Source organism: Podarcis cretensis (genome assembly GCF_951804945.1).
Source record: "Podarcis cretensis genome assembly, chromosome: Z".
NCBI lineage: Eukaryota > Metazoa > Chordata > Lepidosauria > Squamata > Lacertidae > Podarcis > Podarcis cretensis.
This window is the reverse complement of record NC_137184.1, coordinates 19,224,652-19,249,716: the sequence shown is the minus strand read 5'-3', so window position 1 is coordinate 19,249,716 and position 25,065 is coordinate 19,224,652. Positions and strand designations below refer to the sequence as shown.

The 25,065-nt window shown below is 46.6% G+C and overlaps 1 protein-coding gene across 1 annotated transcript in view; it reads right to left on the bottom strand.

The window, feature by feature from the left end:
• Positions 1-23,805, bottom strand: part of EFNB1 (ephrin B1) — a 72,434-nt gene extending 48,629 nt beyond the window's left edge. Inside the window, exon 1 of the mRNA XM_079961453.1 lies at positions 23,396-23,805. Within this exon, the coding sequence (XP_079817579.1) occupies positions 23,396-23,541 (146 nt within the window). The 5' untranslated portion in view covers positions 23,542-23,805. The remainder of the gene's footprint in view (positions 1-23,395) is intronic.
• Positions 23,806-25,065: the final 1,260 nt, after the last annotated feature.

Genomic DNA, 25,065 nt, shown 5'->3' with positions numbered 1-25,065 from the left:
CCCTCAGAAAACAGGGGTCACCCGTCTTCCGGGAGGGTGGCCAGGCATCCCCAATTGCAAAAAAAAAAACCCAAAACCTTTCTCCTGAAGCAGAAAAGGGCTTGATTCCTCAAGGATACACTGAACTGGCAAGGAAATAAATACAGCCTTTTTCACTTAGCAAAGATTATTCGTACAATCAAATTTTTTGGCGATGCACCCGTGGCTTCAGATTTCAGCCTCCTGTACGTCTTTTGTTTCATTCACTGCGATTTGTGATCATGTAACAGTATCATAGAGTTCTACATGTGGAAGGTTAAAGCCTCAGCGCCTAGGGCTTGCCGATCGAAAGGTCGGCGGTTCGAATCCCTGCGGCGGGGTGCGCTCCCGCTGCTCGGTCCCAGCGCCTGCCAACCTAGCAGTTCGAAAGCACCTCCGGGTGCAAGTAGATAAATAGGGACCGCTTACCAGCGGGAAGGTAAACGGCGTTTCCGTTTGCGGCTCTGGCTCGCCAGATGCAGCTTTGTCACGCTGGCCACGTGACCCGGAAGTGTCTCCGGACAGCGCTGGCCCCCGGCCTCTTGAGTGAGATGGGCGCACAACCCCAGAGTCTGTCAAGACTGGCCCGTACGGGCAGGGGTACCTTTACCTTTACCTTTAACAGTATCATAGAGTTCTACATGTGGAAGGGACCCCAAGGATCATCTAGTCCAACCCCCTACCTTGCAGGTATCATGGCTACAGCAACATGACCACATGGTAGCACTGAGCAATTGCAAATCATATCTGGGTGTGTCATCAACCCCTCCCAGCCATTTGGCTTGATCTTTGGGCAGTCCTGTTCGGTTACCAGGTTCCATTCATTGCTTGTTTCATTCATTCCCTGGGGGTTCCTGGATTGACATCACTCCATATGGAAAGGATTTGTGGGTCTTCTGGTAGACCAAAAAACTTAACATGAGTCAACAGTGTGATGCAGCAGCAAAGAGGATGGAGGAGAGGGCTATTGATGGCTGCTGTCCATGATGACTGTGCTCAGCCTCCACTGTCGGAGGCAGCAATGCTTCAAAGTACCAGTTGCTGGAAGCCACAGGAGGGGGAAAGGGCTCTTCATTTGGGTCCTGCTTGTGGGCGTCGCACAGGGATAAGTGTGAGATCAGGATGCTAGACTAGATGGCCCAGTGACCTGATCCAGGAAGGCTTGCCTTATGTTAGCTGTGATTCCTGCATGGCAGGGAGTTGGTCTGGATGACCCATGGGATCTCCTTCCAGCTCTCCAATTCTTGTTACTTACAGCAATTGTGCCCCACTCTTCAGCCAAGAAGGCTCCCATCAAAGCAGGCTTACAATCAAAGAGACACACAAGGGAAGAGAAGAGAAAAATCAAAGTTCTGCATATGTGATCCAACCAAGGGGCTGCCCATTCAGCTATAGGGGATTTCTTTCTTTTTTTCCCCTTTTAGTGCCCAGCAACAGATTTTAAAACTGACTCTCACAGTTCAAAATAAAACAAGCAAGTTTTCCTATAACCTCTGTAAGGCAACAGTTGCTGCATCTGCAACCATTCAAAAGCTCAACAAATCCAGCCATAAATACAGATTAAAGGACAGTCAAAGGGAAAAACAGCAAATGGCTTTGAAGGCTCGTGAAATGGACTGTCCAGATAGTGAATCACTCTCCCCATCTGCAATGCTGAACCCTGATGGCCACCTGTCAGGGATTCTTGAGCTGTGATTCCTGCACTGCAGGACTTTAGGCCACATGACCCTTGGGGAATCCCTTCTGACTCTACAATTCTAGAATTCTATGGAGGCGCTGATTAATCATGTGCCTCAATATACGTGTAAGAAATAAAAACATGCAATAAATTTAAAAAGCACTTTGTTTCAGGGCGTTATTGTGGACTATTTTGCTTCCCCGCGTAGCCGAATTTAAGGAAGGAAGCAGGGGGAAAACCTCAGGTCACATTTCTGTTCTGCATTCTCTTGAGGCAAACACAAACAGGGTTGTTTTTCTTTTTGTGAAATCCTCATATCTGGGCAAGCACCTTTTAAGCCAGTGTGTTATAGTGGTTAAAGCATTGGACTAGGACCTGGGAAAGACCAGGGTTTAAATCCCCACTCAGCCATGAAGCTCACTTGGGTGACTGACCTTAGGGGCCAAATCACTGCCCTTCTCTGCCTAACCTCCCTCAAGGAGCTGTTGTAGGGAGAGAACTACGTATGCCACCATGAGCTCCTTGGGAGGAAAAAAGGTGGGATATAATTGCAATGCAAAGAGTCCGTCCACATGAGTTACAGACAGTGGTCCTCAAATCAATGCTATTAAATATACTGGGCACTTGGTCTCTTGCCCATTTTCCCCATCTAGTCCGGCATCCTGTTCTTACAGTAGCCAAAACCTCTAGGAATCTAGATATTAGCAACTGGTATTTGGAAGTATTTACTGCCTCTGCCCATGGAGGCAGAGAATAGCTATCCTGGCTAGAAGCCAACAATGGCCCTCTCCCCACGAAATTGCCTAATCCTTTTTTAAAGCCCTACAAATTGGTGGTCACCCCTGCCTCCTGTGGGAGAGAGTTCCAAAGTTTAGTTTGAAGTGCTTCCTGGGCTGGATTCAACCAGAGATAGTGAGTGGGAGAGAGAGAGGGAAGGGAGGGGGGAAAGAGAAAGTGGGAGACAAAGAGAAAGAGGAAGAAAGGAGGGAGAAAGAGAAAGAGAGAAAAGAGGTTTCCCAAAATGTCCGCCACCACACAGAAAACAACTTTGCATGTCAACAAACCCAGCCTTCTGTCGCAGCCATGAACTGGGAGGATTTTCTCCATGGCAACCATTTCCCAGGAGAGGCCTTGTGAAGTGGAGGCCGTGACCATTCTGAGCCTGCCGTTTGCAAAACCTGATCCCCAGCGAGCAAGAGGCTCCTTCCGGTCCTTGCAGGCGCCGCTGCTGGCCCTTAGCTAAGATCCTTACATTCCCTTTAAAATCAGCTCCTTCAAGACTGGAATACCTCTGCTTACGTATCCCTCTGGATACGTAAACTTCAGGTTGCGAATGCGGCAAACCCATAAGTGTATACTTCCAGGTTTCGCCACGCGCGCATGCGCAGAAGCGCTGAATTGTGCCGCATGCGTACGTGCGCAGAAGGGCACCTTCGGTTACGGACTTTTCGGGATACAGCCGGGCCTCCGGAATGGATCCAGCCTGTAACCGGAGGTACCACTCTACTGCAATGGGCTCTCGGTGGGGTTTTTGTTGTGTTGGATCCAGAAGCTGCAGCCAGAGCAGGATTCTGCAGTCCAGTTGCTGCAAGGCCTTGTGGTATATATAATCCCTATACAGTACTCAAAAGAGCTGCACTGGTTCTCCATTTGCTACTAGGGTGAGTTCAAGTGGTACAGGTGGCGACCATTATGCATGGGGGTTTTGTTTCTGACCCCAGTGCGCCTCAGTGGAAGACACATAAACAGCACACCCACCCATATTCCACCCCACCAAATTTTCGGTCCACTTCCTTGTCGGCAGCAACAAGTGTGTGATTGCATAACAATTGGACATGCATAAAATGGTCGCTGCCTATATACAAAGCCCTTAATAATTTAGGACCGATTTACCTGTGAGATTGCCTTACCCCACAGGAGCCCACACAACTGCTGCAGTCCTTTACAGGTACCACATAATCCCCATTCTGCATTTGTAAGAACTCAACTCTTTTATAGTGCTGCCACCTACACTGTGGGACTCCCTGCCTTTTGATGCCTTCACTACACCATTTACTGTTTCTATTGTTGTTGCCCATGTTTCTAATGGATCTTTCTCAATATCATTTTAATTTCTATTAGTGTGCAATTACATTTTAATGTAATTTCCTGCGTTTTGAGCTTCTTCTATCTTATCTTGAATCCCGGACTGGTATTAATAGTAATAATAGTAATGGTAATAATAAATCAATAATTTAGTGTGGAAGCAGCCAAACTTTGGAACTCCCTGCCTATTGATATCAGGCAGGCACCTTCGCTGTACACTTTTCAACGCCTGCTAAAAGCATTTTTTATTTAAAACAAACCTTACCCTGTTACCTGGAATGCTGATGTGGGGTTTTTTAGTTTAATTGAATGTTTCAACCATTTTTACCAATCATCCTATTGATTTTTAGTCCTTTTGCAAACCGCTTTGAGGTTTTCTACAATCAAGCGGGGCTTAAATTTTATGGAAAGGAATACATTTAATTGGCAATCACGACGATGAGAGCTATTATTGGCTCCGACTACATCTGCTCAGTTTCTTTCAGCGGGAGAGGTCTCTAACCTGCCTCTACCTCTGTGGGGTCTATTTTTAAACCTCAGACGTCCTTTCTACCTGAGTGGGTTCAGCAGATCTCCAGGGAACAGGAAAATGGGATTGCTGAGCTTGTAAAAGACAAAGACAAGACTCGCCCTCAGAAAGACAGCAGAAATTAGAGGTTAACACAGTTCTCTCCTAACCAACCCAAACCAAAAGCATTTGGAGAGGTTCCAAACAGTTCCAAGCAAATACAGATATCCATGTGCAAATACTTACAGTGTTAAAACAAGAAGGATATTGATAAGCTGGAAAGTGTGCAGAGGAGGGCAACCATGACGATCAAGGGTCTGGGAGCCAAGACTATGAGGAATGGTTTATCTGTGGGTTCTGCATTGTAGGGGATTGGACTATTAGATGACTCTTGTGGCCCCATCCAATTCTATAACTCCATGAATGAGACAGTTGGGCATGTTTATTCTGGGGAAGAGTTGGCAGAGAGGGGATATGAGAGCCACCTTCAAATATCTGAAGGGCTGTCACACAGAATATGGAGCCAATTTAGAGAACTTTTTTATGCCTTCCCAATGCTTAACATGGATCATCACAAATCTATTGCAAAAAAACCCCCCAAAACAGAACAAATAAGTTTCTTTTAAATGTTTATATTTTTATATGCACTTTCTGGCTAACTGTTTTCTTTTCCTGTTCCATGTTTCATTTGTATAATAAGCAGGGCATAGTTGCTTGGAGTGGGGGCTTGTACATCAATACAAATCCCACGTAAGGGTTTTTAGCTGGTCTGCACTTGTTTGGGAGCCTGGGGGCGGGGGAATTCACCCAGGGCCCAAACCCACTCTTGGGTTTGGTGCGAATGACCCTCCCCTGGGATCTGTGGCTCCTCAAGGAACAGGCTGCTTGCTGATGCATTGAGCTGAGACAGCCTCCTCCTGCTTCAGTGTAGTTTCCAATTTTTATTCCTCATTCTACAATAAGTGACTCATTGGCCATGTGCAACGCTCAAAGCGAATTCCAGGCTTGTACTGGCACGAAACATTCATTAAGCAAATCAGAGAGTTGCAGATTCAGCATAAGCAATGTGGGGATAAATTTCTAAGTGGAGATACCCAGGTCAGAATGACCCACAGGGACCTCCAAGCCCAAATGGAGCAAAGGAGTCCCAGACCAGAGAACTGGGCTACAGCTCATCCAATTACCGTATTTTTCTGTGTATAAACTAGGTTTCTTTTTACCAAAAAAATAGGTTTAAAATTGGGGCTGGTCTTATACACGGGTAGTGCTGAGGGGGTGTTTTCTTAATTTGGAGTACCCAAAAATAGGGGGAGTCTTATACATGGGGGCAACTTATATATGGAAAAATACGGTAATTTCAATAGGGGCAAATGTCAGGTTCTGCACTTAGGAAGGAATAATCAGATGCCGAAATATTGGGGGGGGGGGACACCCGGCTTTATAGCAGGACATGTGAAAAGGAAGATGAGGTCTTGGGGGACCACAGGCTTAAATTGAGTCAACAGCAAAAAAAGGCTCATGCAATTTCAGGCTGCATTAACTGAACTCAAGTGTCCCGATCAAGAAAAATCACAGCACTACTATATACTGCTTTAATCAGACCCCACTGGGAGTGCTGTTTCTGGGCACTACAAAATTCTAAGTATTGTAGAATTGTAGAGTTGGAAGGGCCCTAAGGGTCATCTAGTCCAACCCCCTGCAATGCAGGAATCTCAATTAAAGCATCCTTGACAGATGGCCACCCAACCTCTGCTTTAAATCCTCTATGGAAGAGGAGTCCATTCCACTGTCAGAAAGTTCTCCCTGATGTACAGTTGGAATTTCCCTTCTTGTAATTAGGAATCCATGGGTTCAAGTTACAAGGAGGATATTCAAGAAGCACATTGGCAAGGTTGATCGTGTGCAGCAGAAGGCAACCAAGATGATCAAGGATCTGGAAACCAAGACAGGCGGTTAAGCTGTGATTCCTGCATTGCAAAGCATTGGACTAAGATGATTCTCAGGGTCCCTTCCAGTTTGTTTTCTGATGCTCCAGGGTAGAAGACCCAAACCAATGGATTCAAGTTAAAATAAAGGAGATTCAGACTAAACAAGAAGAACTTTATTGATGGTAAAATCATTCTGAAAATGGTGTGTTAAGGATATTCAGAATTATCAAGTATTCAGAAGCATTCCTGCCTCCAACTGTGGAGGCAGAGTATAGCCACTGTGGCCAATAGAAATTAATAACCCTCTCCCCCATGAAGTCTAATCCTGCTTTAAAGCCATCCAAGTCTGAGGCTGTCATGAGCTCCTGCAGAAGTGAGTTCCACAGTTTAACTAAGAAATCTTTCCTTCTAACTCTCCTGAATCTCCCAACATTCAGCTTTGCTGGATGTCCACTTTCTCTAGGCCACAGGTAATTTCATAAGCCTCTATCATATTTGCATCTTACTCATATGCCCTCTAAACTAAAAAGTCCCAAACAATGCAACCTTTCTTCATGCACTGCAACTCTTCTTTTTTGGAAGTTTTTAAGTAGAGGTTGGTTGGGTGGCTGTCTGTCACAGGGGAGTCATTCCATCCCCTTGACAGTTTTGGTTGCCCTTTCCTGAAACTTTTCCAAATATCCTTCTTGAGGTGACGTGACCAAATATTCCAAACACACCAAATATTTGTATACTGGAAGCTTTATTTTCAATTCCTTCCCTAATGCCCCTAGCACCAGGGAGTTTGCGCCCATCAAATAAAGGGGACCCAGAGTTGCCCTATTATCTCCAGGTTTTGGGGAGGGAGGGCAGCAGCACCTGGAGTGGGGGGAGGAAGGAAGAGGGAGCAGGCCTCATCCAATCACATTTGCCTCATAGACAAAGAAACGAGGTCACACAAGCTCGGAGCCTCTGAAAAGGAAAGGGAGTTCATTACTTGTCAAGCCCTTTTCAATGGGGTGGAATGTGGGAGGGCCCCCTTTTCAAGGGCCAATCCATCACCCAGAGCTGGGGGGCAGGGAGGTGAGAGAGAGGAGGCCCTTTGCAGACAACACACCACCCTGCCAGCCTTGACAGCTGGGATGCTCAGAGTGCAGATACAGATCCAGGCTCGCAGGGCAAAACATATTCTGGTGGGCCTCGAGGGAGAACGGCCCAAACCATGTAAATCAGGGTGGTCCGACGTACAGCTTTCCGCAACATTTGATGCCCCCCCTAATTCCTTCAAGCTGCCTCCCCAAAGCCTGGTAAGTGGGGCAGGTTCTGGGCTTTGGAAAGGAGGTGGGAGGGTGTCAAATTCTGGCTGCTCTCCAGCACCACCAGCACCACCATGGTGAAACAAGGCAGTGTGCGGCCTGCAGGTTCTATGATGAAGTAATCTTGTGGCCTAGTTGTTATGAAAACGTGGACCACCCTAACGTAGAATGTAGAACTGTAGAGTTGGAAGGTAACCTGCAACGGTCATCTAAGTCCACTCCCCTGCAATGCTGGAATATCAACTAAAGCATCCATGACAGGTAGCCATCCAGCCTCTGCTTAAAAACTTCCAGCGAAGGAAGGCGCACCACCTTCCAAAGGACCCTGTTCCAAAGGAGCCTGTTCCACTGCCCAGTGGCTATTGCCCTCAGAAGGTTCTGCCTAACGCTTCGTTGTTTGCAGTTGGTTGGACTAGATGACCCTTGGGGGTCGTTTCCAACCCTAAAATTCTTTGATTCTGTGAAACAATTCTAGAGTGTTTCTTTGCAGGGGGTTTAAAGCTCTTAAAGCAGAAATACGATCCCACTGGGTGGAAAAAAAATAATTGCTGGAATGAGGAAGGCTTCAGAAATTGAGAGGGGAGAATGAGCAATGTGTTCAGCAGACTAAGCAATCCAGCAGGACCCTGTTAAAGTGGGAAATGATCTGCAATAATTATTCCAGTCGTCTCTCTGGAACCAAAGTCCTGCTCAGAGAGAAAGAGTCTGAAGGCAGGAATGGATCAGGGACGCTCTACAGGTCTAGAGGGGCTGGAGGGGATCCCGGAAGGTATATGGGGATGCCAGGCTCCCAGCAAAGAGAGGGGCCACAGCAGGCTGGCAACCCCTTGTGGAAAAACAGTTCAAATTCCAACATGCCAGTATTCAGGTAGGGGCTGGAAGGCAGGTGGAGATGCCCTCTGATTTAGAGTCTGCTGGATCAGACCAAAGGGCTATCTCGGCTAGCGCCTTCATCTCACAGCGCCTAACCAGACAGATGCCCTTAATGGGAAACCCACAAGCAGGATTTGAGCACAGCAGCACTCTCCCCTCCTGGGGTTTCCAACAATACGATGTCTCCATCTTTGGAGGCAGAGCACAGCCATTGTGGCTATTGATAGCCCTCTCTTCCCCCATGAATTTGTCTAATCCTCTTTTAAAGCCATCCAAGTCGGTGGCCATCACTGCCCTCCTGCAGGAGCGTAACTAAGGAAGAATTTCTTTTATCCGTCCTGAATCTGCCAACATTCAGTTTCGCTGGATGTCAACCAGTTCTGGCGTCATGAGAGGAATAAAACATTTCTCTCTCCAACTTTCTCCAGGCCATGAATAATTTTATAAACTGCCGCCATATTGCCACTTCCCTGCTTTTCCTCTGAACCGAAAAGTCCCAAACGCTGCAATCTTTCTTCATCAGGGCATCACTCCAACCCCTTGATCATCTCATCTGCCCTTTTCTGAACCTTCTCCAACTCTGCAGTGCAGTTGCAAATTCCTACGTTGCAGGGGGTTGGACTAGATGAGCCTTGGGTTCCCCTCAAACTCCACAATTTTATGATCCTTTTTGAGGTGAGTTGCCCAGTACTGTGCACAGTAACTCACAGATCACATTAGGGGTTTCTGAACTTTCTCTCCCCGCCCCCCATCACAGCTGGGTAGGAAATCTATAACTGGTTTTATCCTGGACTTCGCCTCCAAGATCATTTCACTGACACTCACCCTAAGTGCGTCTGCCTACTTTGAAGTATTTGGCAACAGTTACGCAGAGATACAACCTTTATTGCATTTCCTATGAATCACTGTAACTGCATATATATTTTTCGTAACAAAAGTAATTTTATGCTTTTTACCCTTTGTGGGGGGGTTTCTTCCATTTTTAATTGGGTGAGCTTTCTTTCAAGTTACTGGTTCAGTCTCCCATTTCTTCCTTCCAGATATATTTTACTGGCAGACAAAAAAAGGACTCTGAAAGCAGGAGTTGCCGGGAGGTGGGGGCAACCAGATGCAGATTCATTTCAATAGCCCAGACACAGTGTCCTAACCTGTAGAGGAGTCGTTAGGATTACAGATAGCCAATATCATACAATTTCAGCACTTTAGCTCAGAGAAGAGCTGAGAGGTGATATCATCATCATCATCATCATCATCATCATCTATTTCTTTATCCCCTGCCCTTTTTCCTGAAAGGAACTCAAGGCAGCTTACAAATAAAATAAGAATAGCTAAAAACACAGGGAAGGAGAAGCAATAATTTAAAAACACTTAAACATTAATATAATTAAAATGACATATATAATTTGGAATAAATGGTATTGCATCTAATATAGATATAAATAAAGCTGTATTAAAAACATATAATCACAATAAAAGCAGCACAGCACCAGGCGTTTCACTAAAGCAGCCAGTCCCCAAGCAGGCTGTTGAAACAAGGTTTTCACCTGCTGGGAGAAGGATAGCAAGGAGGGGGTCAGTCTGGCTTCTCTGGGGAGGGAGTTCCTAAGCTGTCTGAGAGGAGCCACCAGCGAGGGTGCAACGCCACACCTGCAACGCCACCAAGTTGAGGGTGGTGGGACTGAGAGAAGGGCCTCCTCCAAAGATCTCAAAGCCCAGGCAGATTCATATGCAGGAATACAGTCTTCCAGATAGCCTGGGCATAAACTGTAGATATAAGCCACCTGAAGATGGAACAAGCTTGTTTTCTGAAGCATCGGACGGGAGGACCCAGATTCAAAAACAAGGAGATTCCAACTGAACATTAGGAAAAAACTTTCTGAAGGTAAGAGCTTTTCCATAGAGGAACACAGTCCCTTGGAAAATACTGCACTATCCCTCAATGGAGATTTTTTAACAGAGGTCAGCTGATCATCTGTCAGGGATTCCTTTAGCTGTGATTGCTGAATTGCAGGGGTTTGGACAATTCTAAGATTATTTTTAGGAAAAGAGAAACCAGCCTCCAGGATCACACTTTCCCCCTAACACTTTTAGCTGCTTGCACATTTTCAGGAGCATAAGCAAATTATGGGGACTTCTGAGTTAAGGGCAGCTTTTCAGTGCTGCCTCGCTGACAAGTCAGGCATCTGTGTGCCTTTCGGTGGCCTCTGGTCAAGCTATTTCTGCAGGGCAAAGTCTTGGCCTTGGGGAGGCCAAGACAAGCTTGTACAAAAGAGCTTGCTGGGTCAGGCCAGCGGCCCACCTACTCCAGTGTCCTGTTCTCACAGTGGCCAAACAGATGCCCCTCGTGCAAAACCCGCAAACAGGATTTGAGCACAAGAGTCACTCTCTGCTCTTGTGGCTTTCAGCAGCATTTGCTGCCTCCAACAGTGCAGGCAGAATACGTAGATATCCTGGCTAGTAGCCACCAATAACACTGTGCTCTCCTCCTTGAATTTGTCCAATCCTCTTTTAAAGCCACCCAAGTTGGTGGCCTTCATTGTCTCCCGTGGGAGCAAGTGTCGTCATTTAACTACGTACTAAGTGAAGAAATCCTTCATTTTATCTTCCAACATTCATCTTCATGGGATGCCAATGTATTCTGGTGTTCTGTGAGAGGGAGAAGAACTTTCCCCTACCCACTTTCTCAATGCCAGGCATGTCACCACCTACTTGCCTTTTCTCTAGGCTACAAAAATCCCAAATACGGCAACATTTCTTCACAGGGGATTGGCTCCGTCCCCTTGATAATTTTGGTTGCCCTTTTCCAACCATGCACTATCCTTTTTCAAGTGAGGCAACCAGAACCGTACATAACAGTATATTGCAAGTGTGGTTGGCACCAAGAGATTTATCTAATGGAATTAGGTTACCAGTAGTTTTATTTTCAATTCCTTTCCTGATGTACAGCCATTAAGCTCCCATAACTGGGAGGCAAACCTTGCTCCGAAGGGAAAGAAAGAAAGAAAGAAAGAAAGAAAGAAAGAAAGAAAGAAAGAAAGATCGTCTGGGCATACACAGAGTGAGCAACATCTTAAAAACACACTTCTCTCCTGGGAGAGGAAGGTGGCCTGAAATGGACTCCCTGCTTCCCTCTCACTGGAGACCGAGATCATGTTGGTGGCAAAACTAAACAAAGGAATCACACTCCTCACAAAAGCCAAGCTGAGTTTGCAGGCAGGCCTGCAGGCAATTGCACACTCTTTCTTTTAATTAGCACGGACATTTGCAAACTGCCCTCCTGTTCCAAGTGAAGACCAATCGCTCCCACTCCTGCATCTCCACACACACACATACTTGCCCTGTCTCAGCCATTTCAGGGGCTGCTTGCTTAAGAGACCATGTTTTTAATCAAAGGGAAGGGAGAGCGCACCAAGCAGTTCCCTCGCAGCCCTGCCTCTTTGGGGCCCAGGCAGAGACGGCAGTTTTGCAGAGCGAGAAAGAAGAATGCAAATGTTCAGAAAGGCTTGCAAAGACAGGACAGGACCCAGCTGGAGCAGAGAGCATCAGAAGAGCTCTGCTGGATCAGGCCAATGGCCCATCTAGTCCAGCCTCCTGTTCCCACAGTGGCTGACCAGATGCCCATTATGGATTTGAGTGCAAGAACAAAAGAAGGTGATTTGTTAATGAAAATATATGGAACTCTATCTCTTCCTGCCATTACATGCCTCACTTTCTCAGCCTCCTTTCCTACAGATATTAAACAGAGAAACATAAGAAGAGCCTGCTGGATCAGGCCAGCCAGTTGCCCTAATGGAAAACCCCCAAGCTCTCTCCCCTCCTGTGGTCTCCAGCAACTGAGATTCAGAAGCATGGCTGTTTCCAGCTGTGGAGGCAGAGCATGGCCATTATCCTGGCTAGTAGCCATCAACAGCCCTCTCCTCCAGGAATTTCTCTCATCTTCTCTTAAAGGCATCCAAGTTGGCGGCCATCACTGCCTACTGCGGGAGTGAGTTCCATAGTTTATGTGTGAATAAGTACTTTCTTTTATCTGTCCTGAATCTTCCAACGTTCAGCTTCGTGGGATGACCCCACTGAGTTCTCATGTTATGAGAGAGGAAGGAAAACGTATCTCTCTCTCTCTGCTTTCTCCAGGCAACGCGTCATTTTATAAACTTCCATCATACCTTCTTCTCACCTTTTATCTAAACCAAAAAGTCCCAAACTCTGAAACCTTTCTTCACAGGGGAGCCGCTCCATCCAACAGAGGTTGGACAGCCACCTGCCCGGGGTTGGGCTAGATGACCCTTGGGATCCCTTCCAACTGTACTATACGCAACTATGATTAAGGAGCCCCTTGCAGGGAATGGGAGGCTCTTAATTCTGAATCAACACATGGGGGAAGGGGCTTACTGACATAAGGGGGGCTCTCTCTTGTCCTCATCATCTATAAAAAGCCAAGCTGGGCAGCTTCCCAACTCTGGTTGCCCATTGAGATATCGTGCACTGACAGCATTCAGTTGTGCAGGATTGTGCCCATTACTGTAAAGAGACCTTTGTCAAGGGCCTCTGGCAAACGGCAGAGAGCAAAACTGACCTCAGTCCTGAGGGGGCTCAGTTGTCCGCCCTCAGGCTACTGGCCGGCAGGAGGTGTGGGATGTTCAGCAATGACAAACAGGGGAGGAAGAAGCAGGTTGTAGAACTTTAGAGTTGGAAGGCAGCCTAAGAGACATCTGGCCCAACTGGTAAAAAATAAAATATTATTTTTTAAAAATAGAAATCTGGCCCAACTACTGCAAGTTAGGAATCACAGTTCTATAATCCCTTCACAGTTAGCGTCCTGCTTTCAAGGAATGGCATCCACCATCTTCTGAGGGAGTCCACTCCACTGCATATCAGCCCTCCATGATTGCTCAAGAACTTCGGATGGAAGCAAAAATCCATCCAGCCCACAATATTCTACTTTCCACAGTAGACAAGAGGAAGGAGGAAATAAGGAAGAATTCCACCCCCAACCACTTGCCAGCTTCCAAGCCCATGGCATTTAGAGGTAGAATTTTCCTGCACATGGAAGGTACGCTGTGGCTACTCAACTAGCTTGCAATACAACTGGGAAGTGGGGAGAATGGGGAAGGGGATCCAAGGGCCATCTAGTCCAACCCCTGTTTCCCTGCTCTGCCCCCCAAAAAATTCAGGAATCATAGCCAAGTTTATTTTGGCTTGCCTGGCACCACCATTACTCATCTTTAGGTGCCAGGCAAAAAATTCTTTTTTTGCCACGCCTTGGCTTTTAATCATCTATTGCCTTTTTGCGTGGGTGGGATGTTTTAACATAGGTTTTTTTTAAGGAAAGGACACACCTTTCTCTCTCTCTCTCTCTCTCTCTCTCTCTCACACACACACACACACACACACACACACACAAATGCTGGTTATCATATATGTATGTGGGGTGGGGGGGTTAGGTTATTGTTGTTTTTGCTTAAAATACTGTAAATCACTTTGAGTTGCCCTTACACCAGGCTACCTCAGTGGGAGAGATGTGGAGAAGGCTCATTCCATCATTTCTGTCAAAAATGCAGACCCATCAGCCCCTGATCTGTGGCAGCTGCCTACTGCAGCAACAACAGTTTAGAAACTGCTGTCTTGAGTTCTAATATTTCTGGTCCCTCCTCGTCACTTTTTCCTTGTGTGCTGTGTTTGTTTGTTTGTTTGTAAGATTCTTAGCCTCCATGGGCAGAGACTGTCTCATTTTTATTTTTCATTGAAGCTGCTCTGGGAGCCTTTTTGGCTGACAGAAGGGGATGAAAATGCTCTGAATAAATGAAATGAAAATAAATGTAATGTAATGTAATAATATAATAATGGTTTCCCCAGGCTGCAACGCCTCAACCTGGAGGCAGAAACTTTAAGGACCTGCTGTCTCTTGTCTCCCTGATATGGGGAAAGGTAGGGCGGCCACCTGTTGGGGATTCTTTAGCTGTGATTCCTTCACTGTAGGGGGTTGGGCTGGATGACCCTCAGGGTTCCCTCCACCCCTAAAATTCTGGTTCTATGCTGACAAGGCCTCGCTTCTTTCAATAATAGCACCACAGCATTGCGGATTCAGCACAAGGGAAGCCCATATAGAGGGATATAGGGGGAGCAACCAATCCTGCGATCCCACACCCCCCCCCCCGCCTGCAACCTGACAATGGTATGGCCCAGGTACACCTGATGTCTCAGGTGAAACAACACCCTTTTCCCAATCCCAGGCCCAGGAGCCCTTGGCTCCTGTCCAGCTCCTCCTCCACCAGCCTCTTTTCTAAAGTGGAGCAAGGCCGACATGAAGCCCTGCGCTCCTCTCAGCACCTTAGGTAATGAGAGGCCGTCATGGCTGCTGGATGAGGGAGGCATTCTGATCTCATAGAGGCCAACCAGATGTACCAGGGTGAAACCAGCAAGTACAAGCAAGGGAGCCACTCTCCCGCTGTGTGGTTTCCAGCAATTGCCATTCAGAAGCATCAGGCTTTGTAAGCACACAATGAGATCCCATGTAGCCGAGCATCCTGTTCTCACAGTGGCAGACCATATGCCGTCTGCTGGGAAACCTGCAAGGAGGATTCGAGTAAAAATGAACTCCCCCTCCCGAGGTTTCCATAAGAACACAGGATGAGGCTGACTGGATCAGGCCAAGAGGCCCAACCGAGACAGTATCCTGTTCTCACATTGGCCAGACAGATTTTCTCCATGCTGCGCCTAATTGAATACACCCTGTTTATTGACTAAAATGGCAAGAAGGAACTTTGAATTTTTGTGAATGGTGAGGCCAGTCAGGTGGGGAACAATCTCTGCGTGAAACCAGGTAACAGGACCCGAGCACAAGAGTCCTCTCTCCTGTGGTTTCCAGCAACTGGGGTTCAGAAGCACTGCTGCCTCTGGAGGCAGAGCATAGCCATTGTGTCTAGAAGCCATCAATAACCCTCTCCTCCTCCACGAATTTGCCCAATCCTCTTTCAAAGATATCCCGTTTTGTGGCCATCACTGCCCCCTGTGGCAGTGAGTTCCATAGTTCCACAGTCCCGAGTGCTGCAACCTTTCTTCCTGTGTGAGTCGCTCCACCCCCTTGATCATTTCAGTTGCCCTATTCTGAACCAGCCTGAAACCTATTCTTTGTTCGGAGTCTTTACTTCTAAGAAGGGACACATGGAAGCCCATGTGGATCAACATTTACCCGATGCAAAACAGTGAAGGGCTTTTGAGGAAGATCCTTAGGAAAGAAATGGAAAACAAAAATGCCACATCATCTGTCCTCATTTGGAACAGTTCTGCTCACCTCAAAAACGGAATTGCAAAGATGAAAAAGGTTCAGAAAATCAAACAAGCAAGGAGGTGGAGTATCTCCCCATGAGGAAAAGTTGCTGTGATTGGGGCTTTACAGTTTGGAGAAAAGGTGAGTAAAAGGTAACATGACAGATGTTTCAAAAATTATGCAGGGCATGGAGAAAGTGGAGAGGGAGAAATTTTCCTCCCTGTCTAACACTAGAATTCATGGGCAATTTGGTGAAGCTGAATGTTGGAAGGTTCAGGGCAGATGAAAGAAAGTCCTTTTTCACTCAGTGCAAACTACAGAACTTGCTCCCCCAGGAGGCAGTGATGGCCACCAACTGGGATGGTTTTAAAAGACGAATGCACAAATTCATGGAGGACTTATGACTTCTCCACAAAATTTCACCCCTTGGCTCCGAGATGTTACCCCGTTACCCCGAATTGAACAACCCCGGACGTCTGGCATTGCAGAAAAAAGGATGACTGAAATCACCCAAGCAAGGCCATTGTTCTCCTTTCCCCAGAAAGATATTTGCTACGCAGACTTCCCCCTTCAGGCACGAGGGGATAAAATTAAAACCAGACCAGCGTCTGTCTGTCTGTCTGTCTGTCTGTCTGTCTGTCTGACACACTCACAGACACGCGCATATATACAGGGACTTTTCCTGGAAGGAAAATTCCAACAGACGATCAAGAATCAATAGCGAATTTGAAATGCAGAACGAATCGTAAGTATTTCACGAATTATTCGAGACATCTTCGCCCTGCAACTACAAAGAAATAAATGTTTAAATATGATGAAAAGGTAGAGAACTCCGATTCCATTATCTCTACCAAAATACAAAACAAATGATTGCCTGCTTACCTAGAAGCAATGCTAGATGTCCCCTTCCAACTCTACAATTCAATAAAACTGAAGATTTAAAACAGGTAGTAAAATCTGGTAAAGCAGCGTTTATTCCTTCCATCAGATATTTAACTCAAGAATGTTAGCCAAAGGGATGTTTTAAGAAAAGCTAAAAGTTCCCCCACAATCCTGGCTTGGGTGGCATTTAGACAGTTATGTCGGAGCAAGGAAAAGAAAACTGGAGGCAGGAGTAATGCACAGAAATTTGAAACGATTTCATTTTTTAAAATGATTTTTATTACAGTTTTCACAATACAATAAAATACTATTTGGAACACACAGAATCAAAAAGACAAGAAAGAGGATAGAGAAAGGGAACAAGACAGGAACAAGAAGGAAAAGAAGAAAAAGAAGAAAAGAACAGAGAGATAAGAAACATTAAAGATAAAGGAAGAAAACTTCTGGTTTTCCGTCTGCTGGTTACAATAGAAATAGATTATTTAAGGTGTTAGTATCCATCTTTTCTACATTCTGTTAAATCATATGAAATTTTGAACCATTTCAAGTCATTTTCTCAACACCGCAAAGTGCAACACCATTTCTACCAGGTTTGAAAACTCCACACTTCTTGTTTTTCTTTTTAAAGGATATAGGCAATTTGTTCTGAAAACAAATATTAAATCACAGCACTTGTGGAGGCCAGTTAGGTGGGGGCAGAGAAGGCAGAACCACCATTATGTGCTCCAGAGAATCTTCTGAAATGAAGCACAGAATCAAAGAGTTGGAAGGGGATCCCCCCACCCGAGGGTAATCTAGTCCAACCCTGGCAATGCACAAATTGCACAGCTAAAGAATCTCCTACAGGCGACCATCCAAACTCTGCTTAAAAACCGCCAATGAAAGCAAGTTAGTGCAAGGTTTTTTGGAATTTGATTTTGACAGAAGTGATCAATATTACTAAAGAAGCTGCTATTTCTTGTCCAGAATGAATGCTACTGATTATTTTCGATGATACTAGTATCAACAGAACAGCTTTTATATATGATCTTGGCAGCTCAAACGGTCATTACAATTCTATGGAAAGCAGCCCAAAATCTTAACACTGGACGCTTAGTAGCTAGCACTTGCTTTGTAATAGAGCTATAGTGGAGAAAAATGCACATAATTTGATATTTCAACAAGGGCTAGAACCTCCAGGCTTTTTTTTTTTTTTTTTTTTTGTATGATTTGGCATTTCTATATGACATATACAACAGAAGCATCATTTCCTGAACAACCCTTGACACAAGCCTGGCAAAACTGGAATGATCAAATAAAGGGGATATTCTTTAATTGGACATTGTTATTTTCACCCAAGCGCAACCAGTCTCATTCTATGTGCTTTTTTTATAGCTTCACTTTTTGTCTGTCAATCTTTACCTGTTGTTATAACTGTTCTCTGTTTTATAGAATAAAATGGAAAGCTTTACAATAAACAAACCTCCATAGAATTATAGAACTGCAGAGTTCGAAGGGACCCCCAAGGGTCATCTAGCCCAACCCCCATGTTTTCATGACGGTCTTCTCGAGGCATCTGGGAAGGGGGGTGGAATCCAAACTCCAGGCTTATCCACACTTCCTTTCCCCCATGCTTTCCACGCATAGTCCACACTTTAATTCTTTTTGTTTTCTCCAGAGCTCTCGCTGTGAAAACCTGCTCTTTGAAAGCTCAATCAGAGCAAACAGCAATCCACAGAAAACCCGAATTGCTGTTTGCTCCAATTCAGCTTCAAACAGCGGTTTTTCACAGAGGAAGCTCCAGAACAAACAAACAAAAAGAGTGGGGGGAAAGAGAGACTTTACAGCGCAGTAAGTGTGGAAAAGCTGGTCTTTAAAACGTAAGCAGTTTGCTTGCTTTTAGTACACACACTTCCTCAGCTGGTCTCTGACCATATTTTGCAGGGAACTTAACAAGATCTCCAGCCATACGGAAGGGTAGGGTGTTCCCCTGCAAGGTATTCTCTACCTTGCCGACCTGCCCTGCAAGATAACCACAGACTGCTCCTGCCACATCCTCCAGCCACCCCAAATCCAAATGTGGGAAAGCATGGTGAATGCAACGTGCCACTGATTACAGTTCCAGCCACCTTGCCTATAAAGTATACTGCAGAGTTGGGACAGGTTCACAGAAGGGGAAACCGAAATGACCGTAGGGATGCAGCGGCTCCCCTACAAAGAAAAGTTGCAGAATTCGGCATTTTTTAAGCGTAGAGGGGAAAAGGCGACATGACTGAATTTTAAAGAATTACGCCTGGCTAGAGGAAAGTTTTCCTTCCTCTGTCCTAACACTGTAGCTCATGGGCATCCAACAAAACTGAATGCTGAAAAATTCAGCAGAGAAAAAAGAACGTGCTTCTTTTAAGTACATAGTTAAACTATGGGACAGGAGGCACTGATGACCGCCAACCTAAATGATCATGGCAAAAAGTTCTCCATCTTTTGGGAGACCCTAAATGCAGGCTTGCTTTGAGAACCAGATCTCGCAACTCTGGGACTTCATGTTAACTGGACAACCTGACAACCCAACGTCCCGAGAGAGTTGAACAGCCTAGAAAACCCCGACTTTTCAATCAACCTGGTCTTGTTTTATTACATATGCAATATCGACAGAACACAGAATCCTAGAATTGCATTGGAAGGGGTTCAAGGGGAATCTAGTCCAAAAGCATTCAAAAGTCACAGGCTTCTAAACACATTTACCAACCTATTTTTAAAAAGGACTTAAAATCAAATGCAATTAAATAGGCATTTGGTCTCCAGGCAGTGGGGGGGGGCACTGTTCAATACTGATGGAAGTTTATAAAATTATGCGTGATCTGAAGAAAGTGCAAATAACACCTGGAACTCATGGATGCCCAGTGAAGCTGAATGCAGGAAGATTCAGGATAGATCAAAGAAAGAACTTCTTAGTTAAATTGTGGGAGGAGGCAGTGATGGTCACGAACCTAGATGGTTTTGAAAAAAGGGTGAGACAAATTCATACAGGAGGACACAGCTATCAATGGCTACTAGCCACGATGGCTAAGCTGTGCCTCCATGGTCAGGGGGAAGCGACAATTCTGAATCCCAGTTTCTGGAAACCGCAAGAGGGGAGAGTTGCTCCTGTATTTGAATTCTGCTTGCAAGCTTCTCATAATGGAAATCTGGCAAGCGACACTGATAACAGCAAGCTCTTCTTATGCTCTTATGTTGTATGAATAAGTAAAGAAAATAAAATATTTGGCAGAGAAGGTCTCCTATCACAGAGACACTTTCTAGCTGTTATTTGGCATGCTATCCCTTTTTTATTTGGAAGCGATGACCAATCATCTCACAAAGGGTCTCGAAACTTCAAGACCCACATCGGTCCAGTTGTACAGTGGTACCTCGGGTTACAGATGCTTCAGGTTACAGACTCCGCTAACCCAGAAATAGTACCTCGGGTTAAGAACTTTGCTTCAGGATGAGAACAGAAATTGTGTGGCGGTGGCGCAGCGGCAGGTCCTATTAGCTAAAGTGGTACCTCACGTTAAGAACAGTTTCAGGTTAAGAATGGACATCCAGAACGAATTAAGTTATTAACCCGAGGTACCACTGTATCTACAGATGCACACCTGCCCCAAAGAAAAGAAACCCTCCACTCCCCAACAGAGAGACACCCCCCCCCCACGAGAAAGCGTGAAGATTTCAGGCTCTTCCAGAATCCTGCTCACGAATTCCAGTTCCACCCTTAAATACTGATCTGCTGGATCACTTGGGGGGGGGTCTTCAATTTCATCAAAAAGTTTCCTCTTTTCAGGGATACCTAAATATGTCTTCCAACAACTTGATGCAGAATAATTTTTTTGTCGCGCTCAGAAAAAAGTAGCAGCTAATAAATTTAATAAATGCTCATGATGATTTTGAAGCCTGGAGAAAAGGGGTCCTTTCCCAACTATGTGACTTGAAAAGAATATGACCCCCCCACACACACACCTCTCCTTCCCTCCACCTTCCGGGCTTTATTCCCTGACGGACAAAGTGCGGGTGCCCTCCAGAGGGTTAGTTCACCCTTGATTTTTCCCCCCACCCTAAAAGAGATAAACAGACTTATAAGATAAAGGATAGCCGCTCCCAAAACATCCTGATGAAATCAGTCTCCAAACGTCTCTGGATAATTAGCACTCCAACCGGGAATCTAAACATCTCTCAGAGGACTTTTTTTTTTAATCTAGCAGTTGAGAGGACTGTTTGGAAAGAAACATCTGCCATTGTTAACATTTCTTTTGCACAAACCAAGTACAGAGGCAGGCCTGGAATTGCATTGCATTTTAATAAAATTGCATTTTAATAAAAAGGAAAAATGTGAGGTCCCAACAGTGGACTTACAGGAACCCAGAAACAATGTTATTTATTTATTTAATACGGCTACATTATCAAAGCTATTGACAACAATATAAAGATAAGCAACAGCGCAGCTTTTTTAAGCGCTCCCAAGTTGCTGGGCCAACCCCCCCCTTAACTTCCATTAGCGTGGGTGCAAAAAGATGCACTTCCTATCATTATCACTTAGTTTTTTTATTTTTTGTACGTCTTGCATTGTTGTTGGTAATTTTTCTTAGTGATCATTTTAGGAAACCACTTTGCTTTTTGGAAATCAAGCCGCCTGACCACATATATTATTATTTACATTATTAGATTTAATGTGGCAGCACCTACACTTCGGAACTCCCTGCCTATCCTCCGCTGTCCTGTTTTCGGTGCCTGTCGGAAACATTACTGTATAGACAAGCCTCTCGAGATGTTTAGAAAGTTGATGGGAATTTTAATCTGTTTTATTGTTATTTCAACTTTTCATCAGTCTTAAACTATCGTCCTCCTTTTTACTCAGAGATCATTTTGTTATCTTTTTTGTAAGCCATTTTGAGGATTTTTATTTCTTTTACAATCGAGCAGTGTGTAATTTTTATGAAATAAATAAAAATCACATGGAGGGAGGACCCACATACTTTTCTCTACATCCAAGGATGCTTCTTGCCACTATTAAAGTATTTTTTCATTATGCTGCCATGTGCAGGGCACTCCATGGAACATTGTATTATGGGGACAGACAAGTCTCTGCCCCAGGGAGGTTCCAATTTGCATTTTGATGAGGGAGAAGTGGAAGGGCTGAATCCAAAACCTGTCCTCCTTGCCCAGCACAAGCTAGTACAATAGGTATCTCAGGTTAAAATTAATGGGGAAAAGGAGAACCGGGAAGACTGGAAACCAGGCACTTAGTGAGACTTTCTGCAAAGTCAAACTCAGGAAACCCCACAGCCCAGTAAAGAGAAGTTGGTGATGCTTTGTGTCTGCAAACGCCTGGCAAACATTTCTGCAGCTGGGTCTAACAGACAGAGGCCTGCCAAGGCGGCATGCAGAAGGCCTGCTGGACAAATCAACACTACGCTGGCACCAATGTTTACCATCTATTCCTGGGTGTCTCAGTGGTTTTTCCAGGGCACAGTGGTTTTTCCAGGGCGCAGCTTCGACTCACTAAAAACTCAAAGTCTGGGTTTTGGGGTTCAGCTACTCTCGACAAGCCAGGTTTAGGGGTAGCCCCACAAACCACAGAGGGTGTAGGAATGAAAATCACGACAGACGAGTAGTGGGCATCATGTGAGAAGGAAAACTTCCCTTTAGAGGGGCAGGGGATAAGCCTGACCCCAGGGGTCGCTTGGTGCCAGACAAGGAGAGGAATAAATATTCCATTTGCAGTGGGTCAATTTCCATTATCAGAGTGGGTCAATTTTGGGCGCCCTATTCAACAGCATTCACCAGGAACAACTACCTTCCCAGCCACACCCAAGAGTGGGCGCCAGCATCCAGTTTGGGTGCAACCTGAGATGACACTCCCCCCAGGTGAAGTGCTCAGGGCCCAAACAGAAGCCAAGGAAGGAAGCAGGTCCCTTACGAAAACCCTCAAACACCTTAAGAGTGTGGCACTTAGGCCCCCCACCTTTAACTCAGCTCTCTGCCCCATTCCAACTCAGCTCCCTGCACGCACACATACGCCAAGCCAAAATCCACTTTCCTGCAACAAAAGAACCCGTCACCCAATTTGACCCCTGCATCACAGGGGGTTGGACTGGGTGACCCTTGGGGGTACCATTCAACTCAAGAAGCCTAGTTTTAAAGCGGAGAGGAATGGGTGAGTGTAGCATTTAACAGGGGTGAAAGTTAGACAAGTCCTTGGAGGGGAAAGAATTAATCCGTCGCCTACTAAGAGAAAGAAACTCCCGACTGGCAGAGAAAAAATAGATGGAAAAGAGGAGGCGCCCCCCCCCCTTCCAACACACACCAGAAGACTCCTTTGTCTTCCACAATCTGGACAGTGCCGCCTTGATATTTCCTGTTTGCTCATTACGCGATTGAAAATCAATTAAAAATACATTTTTAAAGAACACACAGGCAATTCGGACTCACTTGGTTTTCTATTTCAGCAACAAAGAAGTGCCATTCTCCCCCAAAGACAAATGAAAATTGGGGAGAGGGTTAAAAAATTAAGAGAGAAATGCAACCACCCACTCAGGTGCCCTTTCTCCTCCCCGGGAAAAAACCCCGAAACCGGACTCGGGACACGCCGGCGCCTTTCAGACGAACGGGAGCGCCCGCTTCGCCCTCCGAGGCCGGTCAAGGGCGAAGGAACAACGCGAGGAGGGGAGAAGGGGACTCCAGCGCCCGCCCTGTCCATCTCAGCCCCGGCAGAAGGGATTCCTGGACAGAAGAGCCCGACGGAGCCGCTCCCGAGTTGGGACTGAAGATGCAGCCGGTGCTCCCCGCTCCGGCCTCGGCCGGCAGCCTCCCCAGCCCGCCCTCCGTCCCCGTCGAGGCTGCACGTACTTTGGGTTGGCGGCGCTCCAGGCGACGGGCTCGAGGCTCTTGGCCAGCAGTGGCGGCGCCAGGCGGCACAGGGCGAGCAGCAGTCCCAGCAGCAGCCGACGGCAGAGGAGGCGGCGGCCGTCGTGGGTCCCCTCCGGGCGGCCCATCCTCCTCCTCCGCCGCCTCCGCCGCCGGCTTTCCGGCGCCTGCGCTTCCGACTCCCCCTGTTAAATCCACACCACGAGCGAAAAGTAAATCCCCGATCCTCCACGGCGCCTCCTGCGGCGGCTTCAGGCAGCTCCTATAGCCGGCTGCGATCCCTCTTCCTTCGGCCAGGCTAAGCAATCCCTCCCGGGCTGCTCCTCCTGCTCGCTGCGCTCCAACGCCGCACACTCTCCGGCCGCCAAACCCCGACTGGCGCGCCGCGCACCCCTTGCCGCCCTCTACACCCGCGAGCAGGCGGTCACCGAGGACAGCCCCCGTTCGTCGGCCAATGGCGACGCGGCGGAGAACGGGTCCTGCCGTGAGTGACGGCTGCTGGAGAAGGCGGGAGGAGCCGGAGGCCACGCCCAGCTCGGGGTGGCGCGGCCGCGGCAGACGCTCCCGGGGACCGATCCCGCGCCTGCTGTTGCTGCTACCGCTTCTGCCGCGACGGCGCTGACTCGCGCACTGCACGGGCCGGCTCCCAAGGAGACCTATTCCTACTCCGAGTCCTGACAGCTGCTGCTGCTGCTCTCACAGGAGCTTGACTAGCGAGGGATAACGGGAAGGGAGGCAGCCGAGCTTTAACATCATTATTACTGTTAATAATTTATTAGTGGTATTGTGTCATTGGGATTAATATAATAATACTAATTAATTTTGATATCTATTGTTTTATTATAGATTTTATTATTGGTGTCAATATATTGTTATTTATTAAGCAATAATAGTGTCTATACTAAGCATTTGTGAATATATTAATATTGATAAAATGTTTAAAAGATTTCGTATAGTATTGATGTATTGTTAATTTATTTACTGCCCACCCTTCACTGTCATGGTCCCAGTTGTAAAGGTACCCCTGCCCGTACGGGCCAGTCGTGTCCGACTCTAGGGTTGTGCGCCCATCTCACTTAAGAGGCTGGGGGCCAGCGCTGTCCGGAGACACTTCCGGGTCACGTGGCCAGCGTGACGAAGCTGCTCTGGCGAGCCAGCAGCAGCGCAGCACACAGAAACACCATTTACCTTCCCGCTGGAGTGGTACCTATTTATCTACTTGCACTTAGGGGTGCTTTCAAACTGCTAGGTTGTCAGGAGCAGGGACCGAGCAACAGGAGCTCACCCCGCCGCAGGGATTCGAACCGCCGACCATGCGATCAGCAAGTCCTAGGCACTGATGTTTTACCCACAGCGCCACCTGTGTCCCTTGGTCCCAGAGGAGACTGCAGCATTAAAACGCAATATTTAAAAAAATAAAATAAAACAACTTCCAACCATAAAGGAGGAAACATTTCCTCGGCTTCCCTCACACTTGCCCTGCAAGGTAGGCATGGCGGCAGCACCAAGGTGCTTCGACAGATGTAGCAGCCTGCCAGGCCAGAGTGGAGACTTTCCTGCTTTAGGGAAGGGGGGGCTCGTACTCCCTGCTTCTTTCTTTTCCCCTCCCTTGAGTTGCCTTTGCTACCTGGGGGCTCTCCAAGGCATCAGAG